Source organism: Ursus arctos, unplaced genomic scaffold, assembly GCF_023065955.2.
Source record: "Ursus arctos isolate Adak ecotype North America unplaced genomic scaffold, UrsArc2.0 scaffold_9, whole genome shotgun sequence".
In the NCBI taxonomy this organism is placed as follows: Eukaryota; Metazoa; Chordata; class Mammalia; order Carnivora; family Ursidae; genus Ursus; species Ursus arctos.
In genome coordinates, this window is record NW_026623111.1 from 38547925 (window position 1) to 38572008 (window position 24084).

A 24084-nucleotide genomic window follows, 5' to 3' on the forward strand; every position below is an offset into this window, starting at 1 on the left:
ACAGCAATGATATTCAGACTTGCATTATATAGATAATACATATTATTTCACAATTATTGTGTTACCAAAGACATCTTTTGATTAGGTATACATATCTAAGAAAATACTTATTTATAAGTAGTCAGCAAACTTTGAAAATACTCAATGCTTTTTTTGCTATGAATAAACATCTAGACCTTCACCTGTCAGAATATACATTCTTCTCAACTTTCAACAAACCAGATGTTGAATGTACTCTGTGTCAGACACTAGATGTGAAAAAAAAGGTCCCTTTTCATCAAGTAAACAGACAAAAATAAAAAAGAAGCAAAAAAATTTAAAAATACAAACACCTGTTGAAAACTATTGCTCAAGTAATGCTAGAGTAAACAGAACAGCTAAATCCTGCACAATTGTCAGGAAAAGTTTTCCTAGATATGCAAGCATGGGTTTTAAGAAAAGGAATCAGATTTGGCAGGTAGAATATTCTAGGCAAGGAAGATACAGCACGGAGAGGCTAAATGGTAGAAGTAAGCCATGGCATATTAGTCCACACCCAGGTGTAATAGGACTGGATCATTATTAGCTAAAGGTGGAGGAGGCAATTAGAGGAAAGCTGCAAACATAAGCCAAATCATTCACAGCTGACATCTGAAAAGTAATGACTGTGATAAAAAAACATTTAAGTGGTTTTTGGTTTGTTTTGCTGTTAGCAGTACACATTATAAACAGGTGCCACTGAAGGCAGATTTCTTACATTCAACGCTCAGCATTCATCAGTATGTCTATTTTTGTTTATTAAATTTTAGTTCTTTTAATGTTTACTTATTAAGTTTATTAAGTTCTCTTAAAATACACTTTTTAAAGTCAAGACACACCATGAAAAAGTTTTTCCCAAGAAAACGATGCAAAGAGCAGATTACCAATCAATTAACAAAGGTAAGAGGAGCGGTTTTCTATCCCCTGCTTCCAAGCCAGTGTGCAGTAAACTTTAAGTCGGAAAAACTGCTTTAATCCATGAGATGCCTTTAAAATGTTTAGCACAGGGGTGCCTGGGTGGCTTAGTGGGTTGACCGGCCAACTCTTCAACTGGGATCAGGTCTTGATCTCCGGTGAGTTCCAGCGGGCTTTGGGCTCCACGCCGGGTGTGGAGCCTACTTAAAAAAAAAAAAGAAAGAAAAAGAAAAGCTTAGCATAGTGTCTGGCCCATAGTAAGCACTCAGCAACTTCTGGTTATTATTTTGACCTTAGACTCTCAAGCACTTGGAATTCTGTTTTCTCATTTTTCGAGGAAGAAATGGGCCACCGATAGTCCCTGAGGCTCCTGCCAGCCCTGACAATCTCCTATTTCAAGTACTCATGGAATGAATATTTGCTGAACAAACAGACAAAATAAACTGTCCAAGCGGTCCGGCTAAGCGCCCACCAGAGAACCAGCCGAGAGGACAGGATCAGGCGCTTGGTCCCACACGCCAGTGTTTGGGGGTGGAGAACACATCACACTCCCCCTATCCAAGACCAATAGGCGGAGCTGAGTGAGAGTTTTGTTTGCGATCTTAGCCCTACCCGCAGCCAAGTCCTTACTCCTTTCCGGCCTTAGCGAGCCTATCTCCCTGCGGACGCCCCGCCTGCGGCCGGAATCGCTCTTCCCAGCCAGCGGGGCAGCTTCCCACATCCACGGCGCTCCGGGCACGCCCCTTCCGGCCGAGGCCCCACCCACCGGCTTCGCCCACGGTCCCGCCCCTCCGCGAGCTCGGCGCTTGGTCCTCTCAGCGCCCGCCGCCGGCCGCGTCCACCCCCGACGCTCTGAGGTCACCGACCGGGTCGGCCTGCGGGGGGCGGAGGGACGGACTGCGGGGGGCGGAGGGACGGAGGAAAGATGGCGGCCGAGGCCGGATATTGGCGCCGCCTCCCCCAATCCTGGAGCCGGCGCAGATGAGGCGGCTCGGTTGGGGCCAGCGGTGCTTCGGAACCGGAGCTGGGGGGACCCTGGCGGTGGGGCCTGGCCCTGCTGTATGCCGGCGCCTCGGCTAGAGTGAGCGGCGGCGGCGGCGACGCCTCTTTCCCCTGGCCCTCTCCCTGTCGCTGTGAGTCCGAGCGGGTGGCAGGCGGCACAGGCGGCGGGGCCGGGATGGAGGACGTTAACTCCAACGTGAACGCGGACCAGGAGGTGCGAAAGCTGCAGGAGCTGGTGAAGAAGCTGGAGAAGCAGAACGAACAGCTGAGGAGCCGCTCTGGGGCCGTGCAGGGCGTCGGCTCCCTCGGGCCCGGCAGTCCGGTTCGGGCTGGCTCGTCCACTCCCTCCTCCGGCGCGGCGTCCCCTCGGGGCTTCCCCCTGGGCCTCAGCGCCAAGTCCGGCAGCGGGATCGGGTCGGGCCCGAGGCGGACGAGTAGCGAGGAGCTGCGGGACGCCACCTCCTTGCTGGCAGCGGGCGAGGGCGGCTTGCTGGACGAGGTGGAGCCGCTGCGGCCCGAGGAGCTGGAGCGCCTGTCAGGCTGGGAGGAGGAGGAGGAGAGCTGGTGAGCGCGGGCCGCCGGGCCGGGGCTGGGCGGGGACGGGCCCAGGGGCAGAGAGCGTCTTCCGAGGGTACCCCTGGTAAGACACCTCGCTTTGTGTAGCCAGATCCGCTCTCCTGACGGGGACTGGTGGGTTTTTTGCTTTGGCTGCAGAAAGGTCAATTGGAGTTGGGGATTCGAGGCGTGCTAGAGGAACGAACGGGGTTTGTAGCTAGTTTTATTTTCTCCTGGGTTGTTGTGGACCCTCTGGGTTTTAGACCCCGTTGGGGTCTGTGGTTTGGCCCAGCCTGGGAAGGAAGGGCTGCTCGCCGGGGGAGGAGTCGGCAGTGGGAAACTGCTTTGTAAGGAAAGGATCTTGCTTTGTGTGAAATACTGGCTTTCGGAGGGTGGCCTGAGCATTTTGGATGTCGGGGAGGGGTCTGCATGATGAGGTATCACCGGATCCGGGGAGCAGACCACAGTGGTCTAGTGCAGTGGTCGGTGGTTTGGACTGGTGGGAGATGGGTACATTTCTGGCTGCGATGGGGACACCGTGTGAATCAGCACTCCTCTTTGGGTAGTGGGGTAAAGCTGGCTTTGTGTGAAGAGGACAGAGGACGGTACCGCTTTGTGTGAAAAGTCAAGGGTGGAAGAAGAGCCTGGCTCTTTTTTAAAACAAGAATTGGGTCTGTCATTTTTCGGAGTTGTGAAGTGACAGCACATCCATCCTTAATTTCTGTGTCATCCTAGGGGAAGAGAAAAGGAGCCCTATTTAAAAAATATAAACCAAAGCTGCATTGTCATAAGCTACTTCATGATAGAATTGTGACCTATACCGTAATATCACTTACATAAATAGAAAGGTCATGAGAGGCATTCTCCCTCATTTTAGTGCAACCCCATAAAGATGTCTGTGAGAAACTCTTAATTTATCCCTTTTTTGGGTTTTGATTTGTAGTTAAAATGTGTCAGCTCTTTGTTGAAATTGAAACTTTTAAGCCAGTAAAGTTGAAATTCTTCCTGGGCTCTAATATTGCAGAGGTGCAACTTTACAGTTACTGGGGTAGTTACGAGCTTTGCCTGGATTCAGGCCCTGGCTCTGCCACACTAGCTGTATGACCTTGGGCAAGTTACTCTGCACTTCACTTTCTTCCTCTATTTGATGGAGAAAATAATAGTTCTTATCTCTATGGAGTTATGAAGATTACATGAGATAATCCACATATGCTTTTGGCACTGGGTCTGGCACATAGTAAACTCTTCAAAACTAACTGCAATTACTCTTAAGCCTAGTTATTTAAATTATGAAATATTCAGTAAGCTCTTATAGGATCTTGAGGGAAAGTCTAAAGATTCATAACATGTTGATCCCTGCTCATTATGGCAGTTACAGTCTTGGGAGCCAAGTTTTATGCAGTTAAATAAGCTAGGAGATACACAATGAATTGCAAAAAAAAAAAAAAAAATGAGGAGCAAAAGTGCTGAGAATGCTCAGAAATTGGGAAGAAAATAATGGTTCAAAGTAGCTGAGGCAAACTTTGGGGAGAGGTGGCTTTGGAGCCTGGAGGTGGGGAGAGAGTAGGAAGGGCTTTTTTTTTTTTTTTTTTAAGATTTATTTATTTGACAGAGATAGCCAGCAAGAGAGGGAACACAAGCAGGGGAGTGGGAGAGGAAGAAGCAGGCTCCCAGCGGAGGTGCCCGATATGGGACTCGATCCCGGAACGCTGGGATCACGCCTGAGCCAAAGGCAGACGCCTAACGAATGCGCTACCCAGGTGCCCCAGGAAGGACCTTTTATGCTTTGACAACTGCTAGAGCAGAGTCAGATATTTGTACTCCCAATTAGGAAGGTTTGAATTAGAGATACTCGAATATATCATATCAAGCTGTTATTTTTTTTCCAAGTAATACGAAATATTATTAGAACTGTCTTGGTAGTGACAGTTTTTCATATTAGTGTGAGATCACGTCCTCCCAAAGGAATCCTGGGTGTGTGTACACTTTAAAAGAATCCAGAATTATTTAAATATCATCACATGCCTCTTCCAAGTGATGATGATAATGATGCTCTTAATAATGAGGATTAGCTGCACTCATGAGCCCATTTTAGATTATGTATTATTAGAACACATTGACTGCACTTGGGGAAGCTGAATACGTATTTTGCTGCTTCGGTTTCCGAGCAGAGTTTGTTCAGGTAAAGCAAGTCTTAAATACTATGCCGGAGTTTTCTTTTGACCAGGTGGCTCCTGCTTATTGCTTTGATCTTGATCCTATCCTTTTTCTGAAAAGATTTGTGTGAATTGAAAGTTTTATAAATCATTTAAAGTCATTTAGAGTATGTTTCTGGAGTACAAGTGGGAAGGGGTGGGTGTTAGTGGCGGGGGCAGATTTCAAAGAATCAAGAATTTTTTCTTAACACACTAAAAATCTACTTTCTGTAACTTACACCCATTGCACCTTCTTTTTCATCTAGAGTAATGTTTTTCCCCAAGGGTATACTACAAAATACTAGTTCTGAAGATGTAAATAGATACTGTGTGAAAAAAATAATGGTGGGTCTGAGGTTAAATATATGTGGGAAAAACAAGGTTTAACAAAAATAAACAGGTTTCCTTAATCTTGGACTTGGTTGATATGCTAATTGTATATTGAATATAGTAAATTTCTAAGTGGTAAACTATTTTTGAGCTCCCAAGGAACTCGTACCTATAGAACACATTTAGAAAACAGTGCCTCAGAGCAGTGGCTTTCACAGCCTTTTTATACCTTTTTTTTTGGACCCACCTTCATGATAAATATATTTTACATCATAGTCTATTACACATGTATATGAATAATTGAAACAAATGTATCACAAGACTATAGTTACTTTTAGTACATGTGGTAAACTCTAATATTTTATGTTTCTTTAGGAAAGAAGTGCTAGTTAACCCATTAAGCTGATTTTGTGACCCATTAATGGGTTGTATCTCAGTGTGGAAAGCACTGTTCTAGAACAACTTGTAAGAGTCAGAGAAAGCAGTTGACATCACTGTACATCACAGTGTATTAGGCTATAACGGGTAGCTTATAAACATTTTTGTGTTTAATTTTCATCCACTTGTGAATTAAGTATTATTTTCTAGGTAAGGAAACAATCTTTCTAAGCAGCAAATAACACAGTAAATGATGGAGTCAGGATTTGAATCCAGGACTTTATGACCTGAAAGCCTATGCTGTTCACCCAGTATTTTGCTTTTTCCAGGTATAATCCCTTTTCCATGTGAATGGCCCCTTAAAATATTTGAAGACTACTGTCATGGTCCTCTTGACCTCTTCTACCCACCACACACACACAGCATTCTCATCTCTTCTGCAGAGTAAAGCAGTCTCAGTTTATTTCATCATTTCTAGGTAATATAATTTTCTGATCCTTCAACCACGATCACTTTTCTCAATGAATTCTAGCTGTTCGTTGTCATTAAACATGGTACTCAGAACTGTACTCAGCATTTTATTATTTTTAAAGATTTTATTTTTTTAAATCTCTATGCCTGTCATGGGGCTTGAACTCACAACCCCCCAGATTAAGAGCTGTATGCTGTACACTGAGCCAGCCAGATGCCCCTGTACTTAGCATTTTATTTTATTTTTAAAGATTTTATTTATTTATTTAAGAGAGAGAGAGCGCTCACAGAGGCAGAGGGAGAAGCAGACTCCCCGCTGAGCAGGGACCCCCCCCCCAATGTGGGGCTCGATCTCAGGACTCTGGGATCATGACCTGAGCTGAAGACAGACGCTTAATCGACTGAGCCACCCAGGTGCCCCTGTACTTAGCACTTTAGATGATACTTGACCAGACAGTGTATGGTGGATACACCTTGCCTGAGCTAAATGCTGTTATTTTGAAACCAAATATTTCATTAACAGTTTTGGTTTCTGTTGCTTATGTTTAATATGATCCAGTAGTGTCAATTACACTTAGTATCTTTTATACATAAATTGTTAAACTAAGTCTCCCTAACCCTGTTTTTGTGTAATGAATTCTTTAGGCTTTTTTTTTTTTTAAGATTTTATTTATTTATTAGAGAGAGAATGAAAGAGATAGCGACAGAGAGCACAAGCAGGGAGGAGCGGGAGAAGCAGGCTCCCTGCTGAGCAGGGAGCCCGATGGGGGCTCTATTTCAGGACCCTGGGATCATGACCTGAGCCTAAGGCAGATGCTAAACTGACTGAGCCACCCAGGTGCCCCCCCCTTTTTTTAAGATTTTATTTATTTATTAGAAAGATAGTAATTCTTTAGGCTTTTGTATTTATATTTATATATTAGGCTTACATTTAAATTAGGTTTTTATATTTCATTTCTTAGTGTTGATTTAGGTATTTAATATTATTTTTTGTCATTTTCATATTTGGTAGGCATACTGGGTCTTCATTTAAGTTGTCGATAAAAATGTTAAAATGACAGAGTAAAGGGCTCTGAAATGTGCAGCTCAACTAGAATCCCTCCAGATTAACATCAGTCTATTAACACACATTGTGATTGTTAGTAACTTCCACTTGTTATTATCAAGCCCATATGCCGTTTTTTAAAAGATTTATTTATTTGTCAGAGAGTGTGAGTGCACACAAGCAGGGGGAGGGACAGGCAGAAGGAGAAGCAGGCTCCCCACTGAGCAAGGCACCTGAAGCGGGACTCCATCCCAGAACGCTGGGATCATGACCTGAGCCAAAGGCAGGCACTTAACCGACTGAGCCACCCAGGTGTCCCCATATGCCATTTTATATGGGTATTATGAAAGATTTTTGCCAAACTACTTGCTGTAATTAAGTTATACTGTGCCTACAGTGTCTTACCTGCAGTGAAGTAAACCTATCAAAATAGAAATTGCATTTTATTTGGTTTGACTTGTTCATGGTGAATCCTCTGGCTTTTTCCTTTTTTTAACTTAATGGACATTTTGTTTAATTTAATTTTGAATTTTGCAAGGATAAGTTTGGTCTGGAAATTCTAGACCTACTTATTTTTCTCTTTAGAAATTATCATATTTCCTCTTACCTACACTTTTGACCCTCACATGTTACTTTATTAATATTTTTTAAATTTTTATATAAATTCTAGTTAATATGCAGTGCAATACTGGTTTCAGGAGTAGAATTCAGTGATTCATCACTTACATAAAACACCCACTGCTTATCATAGCAAGTGGCCTCCTTAATACCCATCTAGTCCATCCCCCACCTCCCTCCCTCCATCAACTCTGTTTTCTATTGTTAAGAGTCTTCTATGGTTTGTTTCCCTCTCTTTTCCCCCCTCCCGTATGTCTATCTGTCTTGTTTCTTAAATTCCACATGAGTGAAATCATATGGTATTTGTCTTTCTCTGACTTATTTCACTTAGCATAATACACTCTGGCTCCAGCCACATCATTGCAAATGGCAAGATTTCATTCTTTTTGATGGCTGAGTAATATTTCATTGTGTGTATATGTATATATACATATACAATATTGGCTATTGTGGACGTTGCTGCTATAAACATCAGGGTGCATTTACCCCTGCATTTACCTCAGATCTGTATTTTTGTATCCTTTGGGTAAATACTTAGTAATGCAGTTGCTGGGTCATAGGTAGTTCTATTTTTAACTTTTTGAGGAACCTCCATACTGTTCTCCAGAGTGGCTGCACCAGTTTGCATTCCCACCAGCAGTGTAAGAGGGTTCCCCTTTCTCCACATCCTCACCAACATCTTTTGTTTCCTGTGTTGTTAATTTTAGCCATTCTGACAGGTATGAGGTGGTTTCTCATTGTGGTTTTGATTTGTATTTCCCTGATGGTGAGTGATGTTGAGCTTTTTTTCACGTATCTGTTAGCCTTCTGGATGTCTTTGGAAAAGTTTGTATTCAACCTGACATGGTATTTTCGATTGACATATTTTGAATCAATAATAATTCAGTGACAAAATTTCCATTATTTTACATTATTTGGAGGGGTAGGCCTAAATCTGTTTCAAGCTATATTCTGGCTTACATTCTTATTGTCTGTCACCTTGCCTTATTTGAAATTCAGTTTCCTTTGAAGAATGTTTATTCGGGCTGTCCATTTGAACAAAGTATTGACAGAAGTACAGAAGCTAAAGAATATTTCTGCCCACTTTTTGTCATTTAGTATTATTGCATATTTTGCTCCCATGTTATGAGCTATTCCTCTTTTGATACTAATGTTCTCAGTATACTTTTTTTATCCATAAATATTTGTTGATTGTAATTCACATGCAATAGAACTTGCCCTTAAGTGTGTAATTTAGTGGCTTTTTTAGTATATTCACAAACTTGTACAGTTGTCACCACTATCTGATTCCAGAACATTTTCATTACCTCCCTGCCCCACTGCTTAAAAAAACAAAAAAAAATAAAGAAAGAAAGAAAAGAAAAAACCCGCCAAACCCATTGTCAGTCATTTCCCATTTCCCCCTCACCCCAGCTCTACTTATATACTTCCTGTGTATATGGAACTGCCTCTTCTGGTCATTTCATATAAATGAAATTGTGGCATTTTGTGTCTGGCTTCTTTCATTTAGCATAATATTTTCAGGATTCATGTTGTATCATGTTTCAGAACATTTCCTTTTTTTCATTCCTTTTTTTGTTTTTTAAAGATTATTTGAAGTAGAGAGCACACGACGTGGGGGAGGGGCAGAGGGAGAGGGAGAAGCAGACTCCCGCTGAGCAGGGAGCCCAATGCAGGACTCAGTCCCAGGACCCAAAGGTCATGCATGACCTGAGCCAAAGGCAGACGCTTAACTGACTGAGCCACCAGGTGCCCCTTTTCATTCCTTTTTATGTCTGAATAATATTTTACCACATTTTACTTATCCATTCATCAGTTGATGAGAATTTGGATTCTTTCCACCTTTTGGTTTTTATGAAAAATGCTGCTGTGACCGTTTATTTACAAGTTTTTATATGGACATTTTTTCATTTTTTGGGTATATACCTAGGAGTGGAATTATTAGGTCAAATGGTAACTCTATGTTTAACTTTTTGAGAAACTGCCAGACTATTTCCATTCCCATCAGCAATACACAAGGGTTCCAATTTTGCCACATTCTCTCCAACACTTCTTATTGTCTTTTTTGTTATACAGCCATTCTATTTGTATCTCATTGTGGTTCTGATTTGCATTTCCCTAATGACTAATGGTGTTGAGCATCTTTTCACCTATTTATTGGCCATTTGTCTATCTTTGGAGAAATGTTTATTCAAGCCATTTACCCATTTTCTAATTGTGTTACTTGTCTTTATAAAAAGTTGTAAGTTCTTTATATATGCTGGATACTAATCCCTTATGAAATACATGATTTGTGAATATTTTCTCTCATTCTGTTTGTTTGTTTTTTTTTTCATTTTTTTTTTTTTTAAAGATCTTATTTATTTATCAGAGAGAGCACAAGCAGGGGGAGCAGTAGGCAGAGGGAGAAGCAGGCTCCCTGCTGAGGAAGGAGCCCGGTGCAGAACTTGATCCCAGGCCCCTGGGATCATGACCTGAGCCACCCAAGTGTTACTGTTTTTTCACTTTCTTGATAGAGTCCTTCGAAGCACAAGGTTTTTAATATTATGAAGTCTTATTTATTCTTGTTGCTTGTGCTTTTGATGTCATGTCTAAGAAACCTATGCCTAATCCAAGAACACAAGATTTGTTCCTATCTTCTAAAAGGTTTATAATTTTAGCTCTTACATTTAGGTCTTTGATCCATTTTTATTTTATTTATTTGACAGAGAGGGAGAGAGAGAGCATGCACAAGCAGAGGGAATAACAGGCAGAGGGAGGTGGAGAAGCAGGCTTTCTGCAGAGGGCTCAATCCCAGGACCCTGGGATCATGACCTGAGCCAAAGTCAGAGGCTTAACCAACTGAGCCACCCATGTGCCCCTTTTATCCATTTTTTAATTGTGGTGAAATATACATAATATCAAATTTTGCCACATTAAGCCATTTTTAAATGTATAGTTCAATGGCATTAAAGTACATTTTATATTGTGCAACCATGACCACCATCCATCTTCAGAACTTTTTCATTTTCCCAAAGTGGAGTTCCATACCTATTAAACAATAACTCCTCTTTCCTCCCTAGCCCCTGACAGCCATTCTTTCTGTCTCAATGAATTTGACTACTCTAAATAACTGATGTATGTGGAATTATATAATATTTGTGCTTTTGTGACTGTTTGAGTTCACTTAGCCCTATGTCTTCAAGTTTCATGTTGTAGAATGTCTCAGAATTTCCTTCCTTTTTTGGGGGGGGGATTATCTCTGGAGCTTGATTTAATCTTATAATCCTCAATGGGCAAGAGAAAGCAACACTTAGATCTTTCTATCCCAAACGTGAGCTGTGTGATGCATATGATTTTCATATTTAAATATGGGATTTATATGTATATGCTGTTTTTCATGGCAAAAAACAAAACAAAACAAAAAAAAAAAACGTAAAAGTCAGTCTTCAAACAATTTCCAATCATGTAGTTCATTATTGTCAACCACATTTACATTACTTCCCTTAGAGATAGATAGTATGTGGTTTTTACTTGCTGTGTTTTTTCATTCATGGTCCTTCATATCTAAGAATGAACCTATTACATGGCCTCTTTGTTTTAGGTATTCTTTTCATGGCAGACCATTGGTAGAATTTGCCTGTAATTTTATTTGCTAAGTCTAGATTAATAAAGCAGTTTGATTTGTAAATTATCACTACTTATCTGAATAGTTTGGCAGTTATTTGCTGATTAACATCTTGAAGTTTGTTTTCTAGGCTCTTCTGTACTAAGGAAATGTTACTTTAAAGTAATATCGCTCACGTGTGTGTGTGTTTTCAGTGAATTAAGAAATTACACATCTTGATGAGCATTTTATTCCCTTCCTAGTGGTTTTCCAGTGATGCTAGTGTGACTTAATTTTTTTTTTTTATTAATAGAACAAATACTTAGAACTCCTGTGTGCGAACAGCACAATGTTGGGGATGCTGTGAGACATGATAATGCAGGTTCTTGCTTTCTTAAAAAATGGGATTTGTCCAAAAAGGGCCACATGATTTGTAAAATATATTACAATCACTATTTTTTAATTATGTTCTATATACAGAGTTCTGTATAAGACATTTTATGCATGGCAAATCATTTAATCTGCACAATTTTAAGTTATTATCTCCATTTTCTATTGTGGTAACATGCAAAACAAAAAATTACCATTTTAACCATTTTAAGTGTACAGTTCAGTGGCATATACACTGATTGTTATGCAGTCATCACCATCCATCCATCTGTAGAAGTTTTTATCCTTCCCCATTGAATTTCTGTATAAACAGTAACTCCCCAATTCCCCTATTCTCTTGCCCCCAGACCTTGGCAACTATTATTCTACTTTCTGTGTTTATGAATTTGACTACTATAGATACTTCATGTAAGTGAAATCACAGAATAGTTGCCCTTTTCTGTCTGGCTTATTTTTGTATCTTCAGAGTTCATCTGTGTTGTAACATGTGTCATGTTATCCCCATTTTGCAGGTAATGAAGTTAAAATCAAAGTCACATAGCTAATGTAGTGAGTTGAGATTCATGCTAAGCATGAAAATCCTGTCTAACGAAAAACATTTGATTTTGGTTTATTTAACCTATGGATATTTAGCTTTCGGAAGAGAACGTTTTTTAAATATTTGAAGGAGTATAATGAGGATTATTAGATTGATTCTGTAAAACTCTGGAGATTATTACTAGAACAATAGGTATAAATTAGAGGCAGGCAAATTTTAATTAAGATAAAATTTTTTAGTTTTAGAAAAGCTGTTTCTAGATGTATCTAGAGCTGTTTCTAGATGATATGGACTTTTTTTTTTTTTTAAGATTTTATTTATTCGAGAGCGAGCAAGCACAGTTGAGTGGGGAGGGGCTGAGGGAGAAGGAGATGCAGGCTCTCCACTGAGCAGAGAGCCTAATGTGGGGCTCGATCCCAGGACCCTGGGATCATGACCTGAGCTGAAGGCAGATGCTTAACCGACTGAGCCACCAGGTGCTCCTGGTATGGACTGTCTTTAAAAAGTTTAAGTAAATTTCAGGGGCATTTGGCTGGCTCAGTTAGTAGAGCATGTGACTCTTGACCTCAGGGTTGTGAGTTTGAGCTCCACTTTGGGGGTAGGTTACATTAAAAAAAAAAAATCTTTTAAAAAAAAGTGTAAGTAACATTCAGCAGTGAGGACTGTTGAATAGTCCTGTGGCAAAGGATCTTACAAAGAGGTAAAAATTAGTTAAATTAGGTTACTTCTAAGTGTTCTTTTAACTCTGTTTCTGTGATTAAAATATTGCAGTCTATTTGGGAGTATAAGGTATCTTCAAGACAAAGTGCTAAGCTTAGATGTGGGAGAGATCTTTAGCAACAGGAGCATCATGGATTTTTTTTTTCTTTTTAAAGATTTATTCATTTTAGAGAGAGCAAGCAAGTGAGGGGAAGGGCAGAGGGAGCGGGAGAGAGCCTTGATCAGACTCCTCACTAAACTCAGAGCCCAGTGGTGGGCTCGACCTCACCACCCTGAGATCACTACATAAGCTGAAACCAGGAGTTAGGTGACCAACCAACTGCGCCACCCAGGGGCTCCTAGATTTTTTTTTTTTTTTCCCTAAATCTGTAGCACATTTTTCTGAATATCCTCAGTAGTGGAAGATTCTTTTCCTTGTGAGAATAGGTATGAGTTTTGATAACTATTGAAAGTCATTATTCTAGTGAATAAAAATGGGTTAGCAAGGTGTTTGAAGTCCTGACCAGTCCAATTCCAGTTCTCCTTTTTCCTGTATTTACTTACTGTTGCCAGCAAACTTCATGGACATTCCTGCCTGGTGACATGTTCTGATGTTCATTCTGCAACAGAGCATCTTTTTTCTTTGTGAAATTCTAAATATCCTGCTTGGTTTACTTCCTTTTCAGTGTTACCTATCACTGTTTGCACGTCATTTTTAGAGTATATGTAACAAGACAACCTTGTACTTTGGTCTCTGTAGTCTAGATTGTGAGCAGTTTAAGCAGAGGGACAATATCATATTCATCTTCATGTGTCTGAACAGGCTCTCAGTATCTTGTGTGCAGTAAGAGTTTAGTTACATTAAATTACATTGAATCAATCTGATTGTTAGTGATGTTAGGTTGAAATGAGGTGAAGCTGGAAAATGAGACCAAATTCTTGCCTGACTTGATTACCCTCATGCTAGTTGAGATGAGGAATTTCCCACACATTCTGAATACTAGCAGATTGGAATCTGTACTCTCCCATGATGAATTAAAGAAGAAAATACTGTCTAGATAGTGTCTGATGTTAAAAACATCCGTTTTAAAATTAAAATAGTAATATCTCTTTGGTAGGATAACAGATGCACCCTGTTTTAAACTTGTTTGTACTTTTTGTGATTTCTAAATTTCCTGTTATGAACACAAATTTCTTTTGTAATTTAAAAAATCCTATTTATGGGACTTCTGGGTGGCACAATTGATTAAGCATCTGATTTTTGGTTTCAGCTTTGGTTGTGAGATTGAGCCCTGCACTGGGCTTTGCACTCAGCGAGGAGTCTCCTTGAGATTCTCTCTCCCTCTGCCCCTCCCACTCATGCACACGCATGTGCTCTCTCTCTCTCAAATCTTTTTTAAAAAAATCCTATTTATAAGATTTAAGTCAGTTTCATTACTTTGTGGTCACATAGATAGGGATCATAATATAACATGATACATTAAAAAGCCATTGATGTTTTTCTTATTACTTAGTGGTAGTAAGATTGTATATCACAGATGAAAAAAATTTGATTCCAATAAGTTTAGACATGTGTTTTTGATAGAACTGGAGCCTAAGTCAGCTGATGTATATGATTTTATCTATTATTCTTGTTTTTAACTTTGCATTTTAAAAATAAAATTACCCAGGAACTCCTGGGTGGCTCAGTTGGTTGTGTCTGCCTTCGACAAATACAGTTTTAGATACATTCCTAGCAGACAGGCAAGGAGGCAGGTGGCTTGGTAAGTGGGGGAAGAAGGGAAAAATCCCTTCTGGTTTACGAAGGCATTAGCACCAGTTTCCCTGGAAGTTTGGTATACCGATTTCTTTGCCCAGAAGGCTCACGAGATGTGAGCTACACACAGCTTTGGGGTTCCTTATCTTATATTCCTGGAAAATAAAAAAGTTTCAGGGTTTTCCACCCCCACAAAAACAGACTACATACTTTATTTAGGCAAATCTAGTAGTAATATTTACACTTGGGGGGTACCTGGGTGGCTCAGTTGGTTAAGTGTCTACCTACAGCTCAGGTCATGATCCCAGAGACCTGGGATGGAGCCCTGTGTCAGGCTTTCTGCTCATCGGGAAGCCTGCTTTTCCTTCTCCCTCTGCCCCTCTGCCCGCCCCTCCCTGCTTGTGTTCTCTCTCTTGCTCTGCTCTTCTTCAAATAAATCTTTAAAAAATGAAAAATAAAATTTACACTTGGGTAATTTCATTTTTTTAATTTTTAAAAATTTTTAATTTTTAATTTTTTAAAGATTTTGTCAGAGAGAGAGCACACACTCAAGCAGGGGAAGCAGCAGGCAGAGGGAGAAGCAGGCTCCCTGCTGAGCAGAGAGCCCACTGTGGGGCTCAATCCCAGGACCCTAGGATCATGACCTGAGCAGAAGGCAGACGCTTAACTGACTGAGCCACCCAGCTGCCCTACATTTATTATTATTATTATTATTATTTTTTAAGATTTTATTTATTTGAGGCAGAGAGCACACGCAGGGAGGAGGGAAGATTGGGGGGGGGGGGGAGAAGCCGACTCCCCGGTGTGCAGGGAGCCTGTTAGTCACCAGGCTCAATCCCAGGACCCTGAGATCATGACCTGAGCTGAAGGCAGATGCTTAACCGACTGAGCCACCCAGTCGCCCCTAATTTTGACATTTTTTAAAAAAAGGAAACAATTTGGTAAGTAGCAAAATTAAGTGTCTTAATGTAAATGGGTTGAGTTACAGTAATGTACGGTTCCTTATGGTAAGGACTCATACCAGCCAAAGCACACTGCAGATTGTCTCTTGTGCTAGTTTAGTAGCAAAAATGAACAAGTAAAAGTATGTAAATTTCAAGACTTTAGGTAATATAAGTTTTTATTTTGCCTGTTCCATTTATTCAAAATCACATCCTCTGGTGTCTTTCACTTGGGAATCCAAATTATGGAGGAAATGGACACCTTTAGGAACAAACTAGCTTATTTAAGAGGAAGGCTTTTTAAAACTAGGTCTTTAAACTAGGTGCGGCTCCAAAAAATGCAAAACCTACAGTTTGCTTTGACTTTTTTTTTTTTTAAAGCATTTATTTATTTGACAGAGACAGCGAGAGAGGGAACACAAGCAGGGGGAGCAGGAGAGGGAGAAGCAGGCTTCCTGCTGGCTGAGCAGGGAGCCCAACGTGGGACTCCATCCCAGAACCCTGGGATCATGACCCCAGACGAGCCAAAGGCAGACACTTAATGACTGAGCCACCCCGGCGCCCCTGCTTTGACTTTGAAAAGGCTCAAATGCTGGAATAAAAGTGAAATTTCTTAAAGGTGTTAAAGGTCTATAGGGAGGGAAAAAAAAGTGATTGTATCTCCTTGAAATATGAAAAATAACAAAAACAAGATAATACAGTACCATATCTGATATGAAATTTGTGAAAGTATTTGGAAAGGTAAGGTGAAGAGGAAAATAGTGTTTAGTTAAAAATTAGAGGTTTAGAATCCATGAGGATGAATCAAACCATCTCACACTTCTACAGTTTACTAGAAGGAAACTCCTCCCACACACAGCCCTCCATTTAAGAGCTTTTGCTCATTTTTCTGTGAGAGAGTAAGAAAGTACCAAATATGTGTGGCTATTAAAGGGTTTTGTTTGGAAGGTGTGAATAAAGAACCAAAGGTGGGCCAGGCTAAGTTTGTAAGTGGCCTGTGAGTCTGATAACGTTGAGGAATGGAACTTAATAGATGCTATCAAGTTAGGAAGTTTTAGAAGTATGTATTTAGTGCCTAATTAGTATTGTATTTTATAAGTATAATGTGATTAGGTTGTGTGTCTTTATTAATATTAGATGCAGAAAGAATAATTTAGTAATTTTAAGATGTGAGTATTTTTTGAGTGGGCTTGCTAATTTCCTTTCTAGGAGGGAGATAATTGACTTTGTTGACTTGTCATAGTAAAGTTCTTGTTTGCCATTGGTTATTCTTAGCTAGGGCTGTTCTGAAGAGGATTAGAAAATGAAATTTGAAAGAACTGATGAATCCTAGAAACCTGAGTCTACAGACTTGGAACTTGACAAGCAGGCATTATAGGTCTCAACTGGAGTACAGCAAGTGAATGAGAGAGGCTAACAAATAGCACTGTGTATTAAATCTAATTTTGTCCTAATTCATCTTTAAATTCTTGTCTAGCACCATGCCTAGCCAATGGTACCTGCTACGTTACTATTTCCTTAAATGACTGAGTAGAACTTGATACTAAGGCTTCAGGGTACTTACAGTTTAATTTGCAGACAGAATGAATATGGAATTCGGTTCTCTCTGAAACCAACAATGAGAGTTCATTGAAGAAAGGCTTATATGGACTTGAATGTGATAAAGCATTTAGGTACAGGTGGAACAGTATTTCTTGCTGTCTGTCAGAATCAAGAAGGATGAGTGCTGTATTTGAGTAGGGTAAAGAGAAAGCCTGTGAAGATACTTCAGTGAAGGATGTTGGAGAACAAGTAGGAAATAAAGTTGAATCATTGGGTTGGGGACCATATTGTGGATGGCCTGTGAAATCTAGGAAGAGATTTTGAGTGTTGGAATATTCTTAGCAAAATGGTATTTTGGAAAGATTAGTATGGCAATTGTACGTAGATGGGAAGAGAAGGCAGAGCTATGCTTTAAGGACTAGAAAACTGAGCCTCTGAATTTTATCAACTTTTTTTTTTTTTTAAAGATTTTATTTATTTATTTGACAAAGATAGAGACAGCCAGCGAGAGAGGGAACACAAGCAGGGGGAGTGGGAGAGGAAGAAGCAGGCTCATAGCGGAGGAGCCTGATGTGGGGCTCGATCCCGGAACGCCGGGATCACGCCCTGAGCCGAAGGCAGACGCTTAACCGCTGTGCCACCCAGGCGCCCCTGAATTTTATCAACTTCTTGTGCCTAGAAGCATGTGGCAAAACTAGAATTCAAGCCAAAGTATTGAGAGATGTTCTTTGCATTTCATTCCAACTATTCATAATTGATTACATAAAAATCATCATATCAAACTAAATGATTAAAGATCAGAGTAGTTCCTCTTATATGACATTTATGTTGTTCAAAAATAGCATTTTGGTCTTACTAGTTCTCTTATATAAGGATATGGACATTTTGGGCCAGGTAATTCTTTGTAGTGAAGGCTGTCCTGTGCGTTGTAGGATGTCTAGCAGGCAAAAATCCCTCCAGACATTGCCAGATGTCCCCTGGGGGCAAAATCCGCTCAAGTATTGCCTTACAGCATATTTATGATACAGCCTCAACCTAACCAGAAATATTTAGTGCTGTATTGCAGGCATAAGGATTGCATTCTAGTAACTGTGTTCCCTTTACATTTCTAAGTCATAAAATAGTAATGTTCTGAAAATTAAGAACTAAAGTAATTTACTGTACAAACCTAGGCACTATTTGAGAGTCAAGGGGGTGCTGGGATGCCAAAACAACAGGCTTAAATTAAGACTTATTTGGGCAAACTGAATGAACAGTCATCCTAGGAATTAATCATCACACATACATTCAGTACTTACTATGAGTAAAGTAGTATGTTAAGGTGGTAAGAAGTAGGCATGAGAACTACAGTGTTTGGAAAGCCTCGTGAAAAAAGTCTTGAATTGGTCTTGAAGTGAGGCTTGGATTAGATCAGGAAAATGGAAAGGAAATCCCTACTCCCATAGCAAAAAGAATTATGAACAAAGACATCTATGGTTTAACTCTCCAGGATGCGTGAGATGTACATTTATTTGGTTTAGCTAGACAAGAGGGATTTTTACTGGAGTAAATGGGAGAGAAGATCAAAGGATGTAGTTTTGGATGAGATAGCAAGGTCTTAAAATATTAAGCTGGGGGGCTATATTCAATGGGAAAGTTTTTGAGCTGTGAAACAATGTTATACTGATCTGGTGTTTTTTTTTAGCTAAATGGTAGTGGATAGAGGATAGATTGGAAGAGTAAAAGTCTGGTAGGTATGTGAGAACCACTTAAGATTATTATAATTGCTTATGTTGGGTGAAATGAGGGTCTAGGCTTGAGTGAAGTCAGTGGAAATGAAAAGGAAGGGATGGATTTTAGGGGCATTAATGAATTGATAGGATGATTGAGCACATTGAATATGTAGATAGAAGAAACAGTCAAGGTTAGCATAAAACTTTTCATTCATTGACTGGAAAAATAGTAGTACCTATATGTGTTTCGAGGTATCTGATTTGTGGGGGATGCCTGTAGTGAACCACTGGAGATCTGTGACATCCAGGAGAAAAATTAGGACTAGAATTATTTGAAACTCATATATGTCCAAAGAATGATAGTTGGTTATGATGAAACAAAAAAAGACTCCTGCAAATTAAAAGTTTCTAATAAATATAGAATAAAATAGTAGGAACAAATTTATAGTTGTATCTTGTGAGGCAGCAGTTGATAGAATAACAAAAATCCTGTGATATAGAAAATATGTGAAGAAATAAAGAAACTCAGTTTTTACACTTGTAATGTGTATTTTCAGACCCTTATGTCATCACTTCTAGTTTTGGTAATTAAACTTTAATAAGTGATATGGACAAAAACTGATGGGAAAGGAAGAAAGTTAAGAGACTGGAGAATAGGTTAAATGTAGAATCTTAAAGACCCTGGCATAATTTGATTACTGTCACTTGGGAGAGATCCTGGTTAGTTGTTATGAGTATCTTGAGAGGAACAAATGAAGTGGAATGGATACAAATTAAAATAGAAAAAATTTAGTTCTCATCTTGCAATAGAGTTACTAAGTGGTACAATCGAGAATAACTGTAGTATTTTTAAATAATTTTTCAAGAAGAAGTGCAGTGCCCTATTATGGATTCTTTATAGTTATTTCTTTCATTCATTCTGCAATATTGAATTCCTTTTCTATGTGAGGGGCAGGTTTCTTTGGGGTTGAGGTTAGAGCATAGAGATGATGGGGAAATATTCCTGCCTTTGAGATGCTTGGAGTCTCATATGAAAGACAATTAGATAATTATATATAAATTGTATATATACACACACAACTACAAATTCTAACAATGGAGGACTAGATTGGGTTTTCTTTCTAGGACAATGCCAGCTCTAAAAATACTGTCCCTGTCGCCTCTCAAAAGTATTTTATGCATTTTGACCATTTCAGTATACCGTATATGTCAGGAATCCTCACATACTCACTCTTATCTTTCTTTTTATAACTCAAAAGAAAAAGAGAAGAAAATGTTTGAGCTGGTCTTAATATTAACTTTAATTCTATTAACAGAGTGCAGTGTACCATTCTCACTTCTACTCTGGCATGTAACATAAAAATATTGCAGATTTTCTTTAGCACTTCAGTTACCTGATATTTTAGGCCAACCTGTTGTTGGGGATAAACACATATATTTAAATACAAATATTTAAACACATATATTTAAATATAAATATTTAAACATATATATGTATTTAGATTCCTCCCATTATTTTGTTCATATTTTCGCAAAGTGGATAAAATATTTTATAATTCAAGAAACTAATTTTAGGGGACGCCTGGGTGGCTCAGTTGGTTAAGCAGCTGCCTTCGGCTCAGTCATGATCCTGGAGTCCGGCATAGGGATCCAGTCCTGCATAGGGCTCCCTGCTCAGCATGGAGTCTGCTTCTTCCTCTGACCCTCCCCCCCCCCCCCCCCCCCCGCCTCATGCGCATGCTCTCTCTCTCCCTCTCATTCTCTCTCTCTCTCTCAAATAAATAAAATCTTAAAAAAAAAAAACCTGATTTTAGAAGCTGTAGGAATACTGCAAATAGAAAATTCTCTGATAAGAGTTGTTTAATCTGTATTGTATTAACAAACCTTTGTTATCAGTGTTTTGTGGATTCTAACTTTATCCTCTCCTGTCTTTTCTCAGATATATGTGCAGAAACTTTCTTAACAATAAGAAAAATATATTAATTTTAAAAACGTAACCTTAGTTGACAAACTGTCAAAAGTCATTATAGTATGTATGCGTTATTATCTGGAATTCGAAGGACATGTTATTTGCTAAAAGTTATGACTTATTGGCTATCAGTACCATGGCTTCTACAGATAAAATCCTGTTTAAGGCATTTCACCAATAAAAATTTAGTTATTAACAAACAAAGTACTCTAAAAGAATCAGCGTGGGTTTTACACAAATACACACACTTCATATACATGTAACCTATATATCTGTATGTGTGTGTGTGTGTGTACACAGATGTAATTTATGTTCTTTGTGGACTAAAAAATTCTGCTATCAGCAGTAATTGTTATCTATGTATGTGGTTGTGGCTGAAATTATATGTTTAAGGACTGTCATGCTTTGCAGCTATTGTCAAAATTTTGCAGTCTGGTATAGTTTGAGACTCCCAGCCTTCCTGATGTCTTTTCTCAAACAAAACAAAACACCAAAAACCCCAACACCTCAGTTTTCGATTGCTGCACTCTAGGTTGGTCTTACTGTAACTACTGTTCTCAGCAGTATGTGGCTGTGCCTCAAACACTAGAAGATTGTGTTTTTGAAGAAGTAAATTCCAACCTCACTTTTGTGGAATCCCAGAAAACATCAAAACTGTTTTGATTTTCTTAAATTAAAAAACTCTTGCCATACTGGAATGAGAATCAAGAGAGTCATGAAATGAAAATGGATGCATAGAGTGTCACTGTCTGAAATCTTGGAATTCACTGTTTTAAAACTTTTCTTTAGTCTTTTCAGCTTGCTTGCTTGCTCTGCCCTGTTTTTGGTTCACTGTGTTATATTTTGCTGTCATACTTTCTGTTTATATATATGTATTCTGTCCTGTAGCTAATGTCACTTCAGTGCTTGTAAACTTTTTTTTTTTTTTAAGATTTTATTTATTTATTTGTCAGAGCACAAGCAGGGGGAGCGGCACACAGAGAAGGGGGCTACTTGGGAGCCCGATGCGATGCGGGACTTGATCCTAGGACCCTGGGGTCATGACCTGAGCCGAAGGCAGACGCTTAACAGACTGAGCCACCCAGGTGTCCCAGTGCTTGTAAACTGCATAAGAATTTCTTAATGAATTTGCTTTGCTAATAATTACCATTATTATTGGTAATACCAATGATAGTTCTCTAAAAACCAGGAGAGTATTTTATATTTCTTCATATAAATGTAGTATATATGCCTTTAAGTCTGATAATGGGCCAAATATAATAGTTAATAATGGCATGATCAATCTAAAATTTCAAAAAGACTCTTGGTATATATATGAACTGAAGATATTTTTTCCAATTGAGAATTGAGTTCTGATTTTTTTACTGTAATAGTGGGATCGATTACAACTTTATACTTTATGGTTGGTAGGGCTTAGGAAAAGAGAACAAGGAACGTCAAGAGCCATTACAATGATGAGTACACTGGAATCTTTTGTTTTTAAGTAAAGTCGACCCCCATCGCGGGGCTCGAATTCATGATCCTGAGTCCCATGCTCTACTGACTGAGCCAGCCAAGAGCCTCATTAGGCAGTAAAATATAATAGTTAAGAGCACAGGTTCTGGACTAATACTGGTTTTGTCATTTAGTAACTGTGTCACTTTGGACAAGTCATTTATCGCATTGTGCCTCAGTAACCTTATCTGTAAAATGGGGATTATAATAGCAACTATTCATGGGTTTGTTGTGAAGATTGAAGGAGTTAGGGTGCCTGGGTGGCTCAGTCAGTTAAGTGTCTGTGGTGGGCTCAGGTCATGATTCCAGGATCCTAGGATTGAGCCCCGCCACCCGCATCGCTCCCTGCTCAGCAGGGAGTCAGTTTCTCCCTCTGCCCCCCCCCATGCCCCGCCTCGTGCTCCCACTCTCTCTCACTCGCACACGCGGCTCACTCTCTCCCTCACTCTTGCAAAAATAAAAAACCTTAAAAAAAAAAAAGATTGAAAGAGTATATTTAAAATATTGAAACCATGCCTGGCGTGTAATAAACATTTGATAAAATATGAATAATACCACTTTCTATTGCCACATTGACTAAGAAAGCTTGGTAAATCATTATAAAGCAATATGTCCTTAGAATTTAGAATTATTAAGTTATAATTAGTTGTGGGTAAAACCAAAGATACTTCTATTAATGAAAGTTTTAAAAAAATCATAAAATTACAAAAATTGAAACAAAAGTAATCTTAATAGTCACTTTGATCTTATTTACTTAGTATGTTTCCTTTACCTTTTTTCATGTGCAGTTTTAAATATTGTAATCATGGTTGCTTTATTCAGTCTTCATTCAGATGCAAATATTTAATTATCTCAAAATGTCAATCATTGTGCCAGGGATTCTGCATTGAACTTTGTGAAGAAAGAGGCTCTTTTTTAGCCTTGCATATGCCTTAATAAATAGAGAAGGATGATTTTGAGGTGTTAAAATCTGATTATTTTCCTGGGCCTGTAAAAATTTACGCACTAATCTAAAATTCATTCCAGTAACAATTTTATTATTTTTAACATTTAAGCTAGGTCTAAGTGAATAGCCATCTGTTTTTTTTTTTTTCTTCTTCAGATTTTATTTATTTAAGAGAGAGAGAGAGAGACAGCCAGAGAGAGCACAAGCAGGGAGGAGAGGGAGAAGCCAGGCTCCTGGCAATCAGGGGCCCAACGCGGGGCTCTATCCCAGGACCCCGGGATCATGACCTGAGCCGAAGGCAGACTCTTAACTGATGGAGCCACCCAGGCACCCCCCAGTAACATTTTTAATATGACTTTTATTTTTATTTTGAAGTTCAATCTTTGTTGTTGTTAGCTTCACTAGCTTACTCTCAGCTGACTACAATATGAAAAGTGATTACTGTGGTTACCATAAATTCAGTAAAGTAACTCCAGTCTCATTTACTATCCATTATTTATTTATTTTTCCATCATTCAATTATATGGCTACTATGTGTTCATCAGAAAGTGAGGAGAGACCTATTCCAAACTGTAAATAACTTGGGGGGATAAAACTGGTAGGCAGAGGGAGGTTATTACCACTCCTTACATTTATACATTCTTATATTACTGAAGGTCATTATACTTTTTAAAAAATAATAGGTATGTTCTTAGCTGTTTTTGTCACCAATCGTATTATATATGTATGTGTGACATATGGGACAAAATATGATTTATTACTGTCAGTTTCATAATATTAATATTACATTTCTACTAGTTCTCTCAGTCTTCAACAATGTACATAAATTATATTTAATGATGTTTAATTCTTCTGTAATCATTCTGAGGGAAAAAGTATCTTTAGGGCCAATTTCTTTTTAATTTAAAAATTTAAAAAATTTTTAATCAACATATAATTATTATTGGTTTCAGAGGTAGAGGTCTGTGATTCATCAGTCTTATA

At 39.1% G+C, this 24084-nt stretch overlaps 1 protein-coding gene across 2 annotated transcripts in view; it reads left to right on the plus strand.

The window, feature by feature from the left end:
* The first annotated feature begins 1554 nt into the window (after positions 1 to 1554).
* The window catches only part of SLAIN2 (SLAIN motif family member 2), a 78084-nt gene continuing 55554 nt past the window's right edge, over positions 1555 to 24084 (plus strand). The window contains exon 1 of one of the 2 annotated variants that reach the window (XM_026508850.4): positions 1555 to 2499. In XM_026508850.4, the coding sequence (XP_026364635.1) occupies positions 2111 to 2499 (389 nt within the window). In that variant the 5' untranslated portion in view covers positions 1555 to 2110. The remainder of the gene's footprint in view (positions 2500 to 24084) is intronic. The other variant, XM_026508851.4, reaches the window with a different exon arrangement.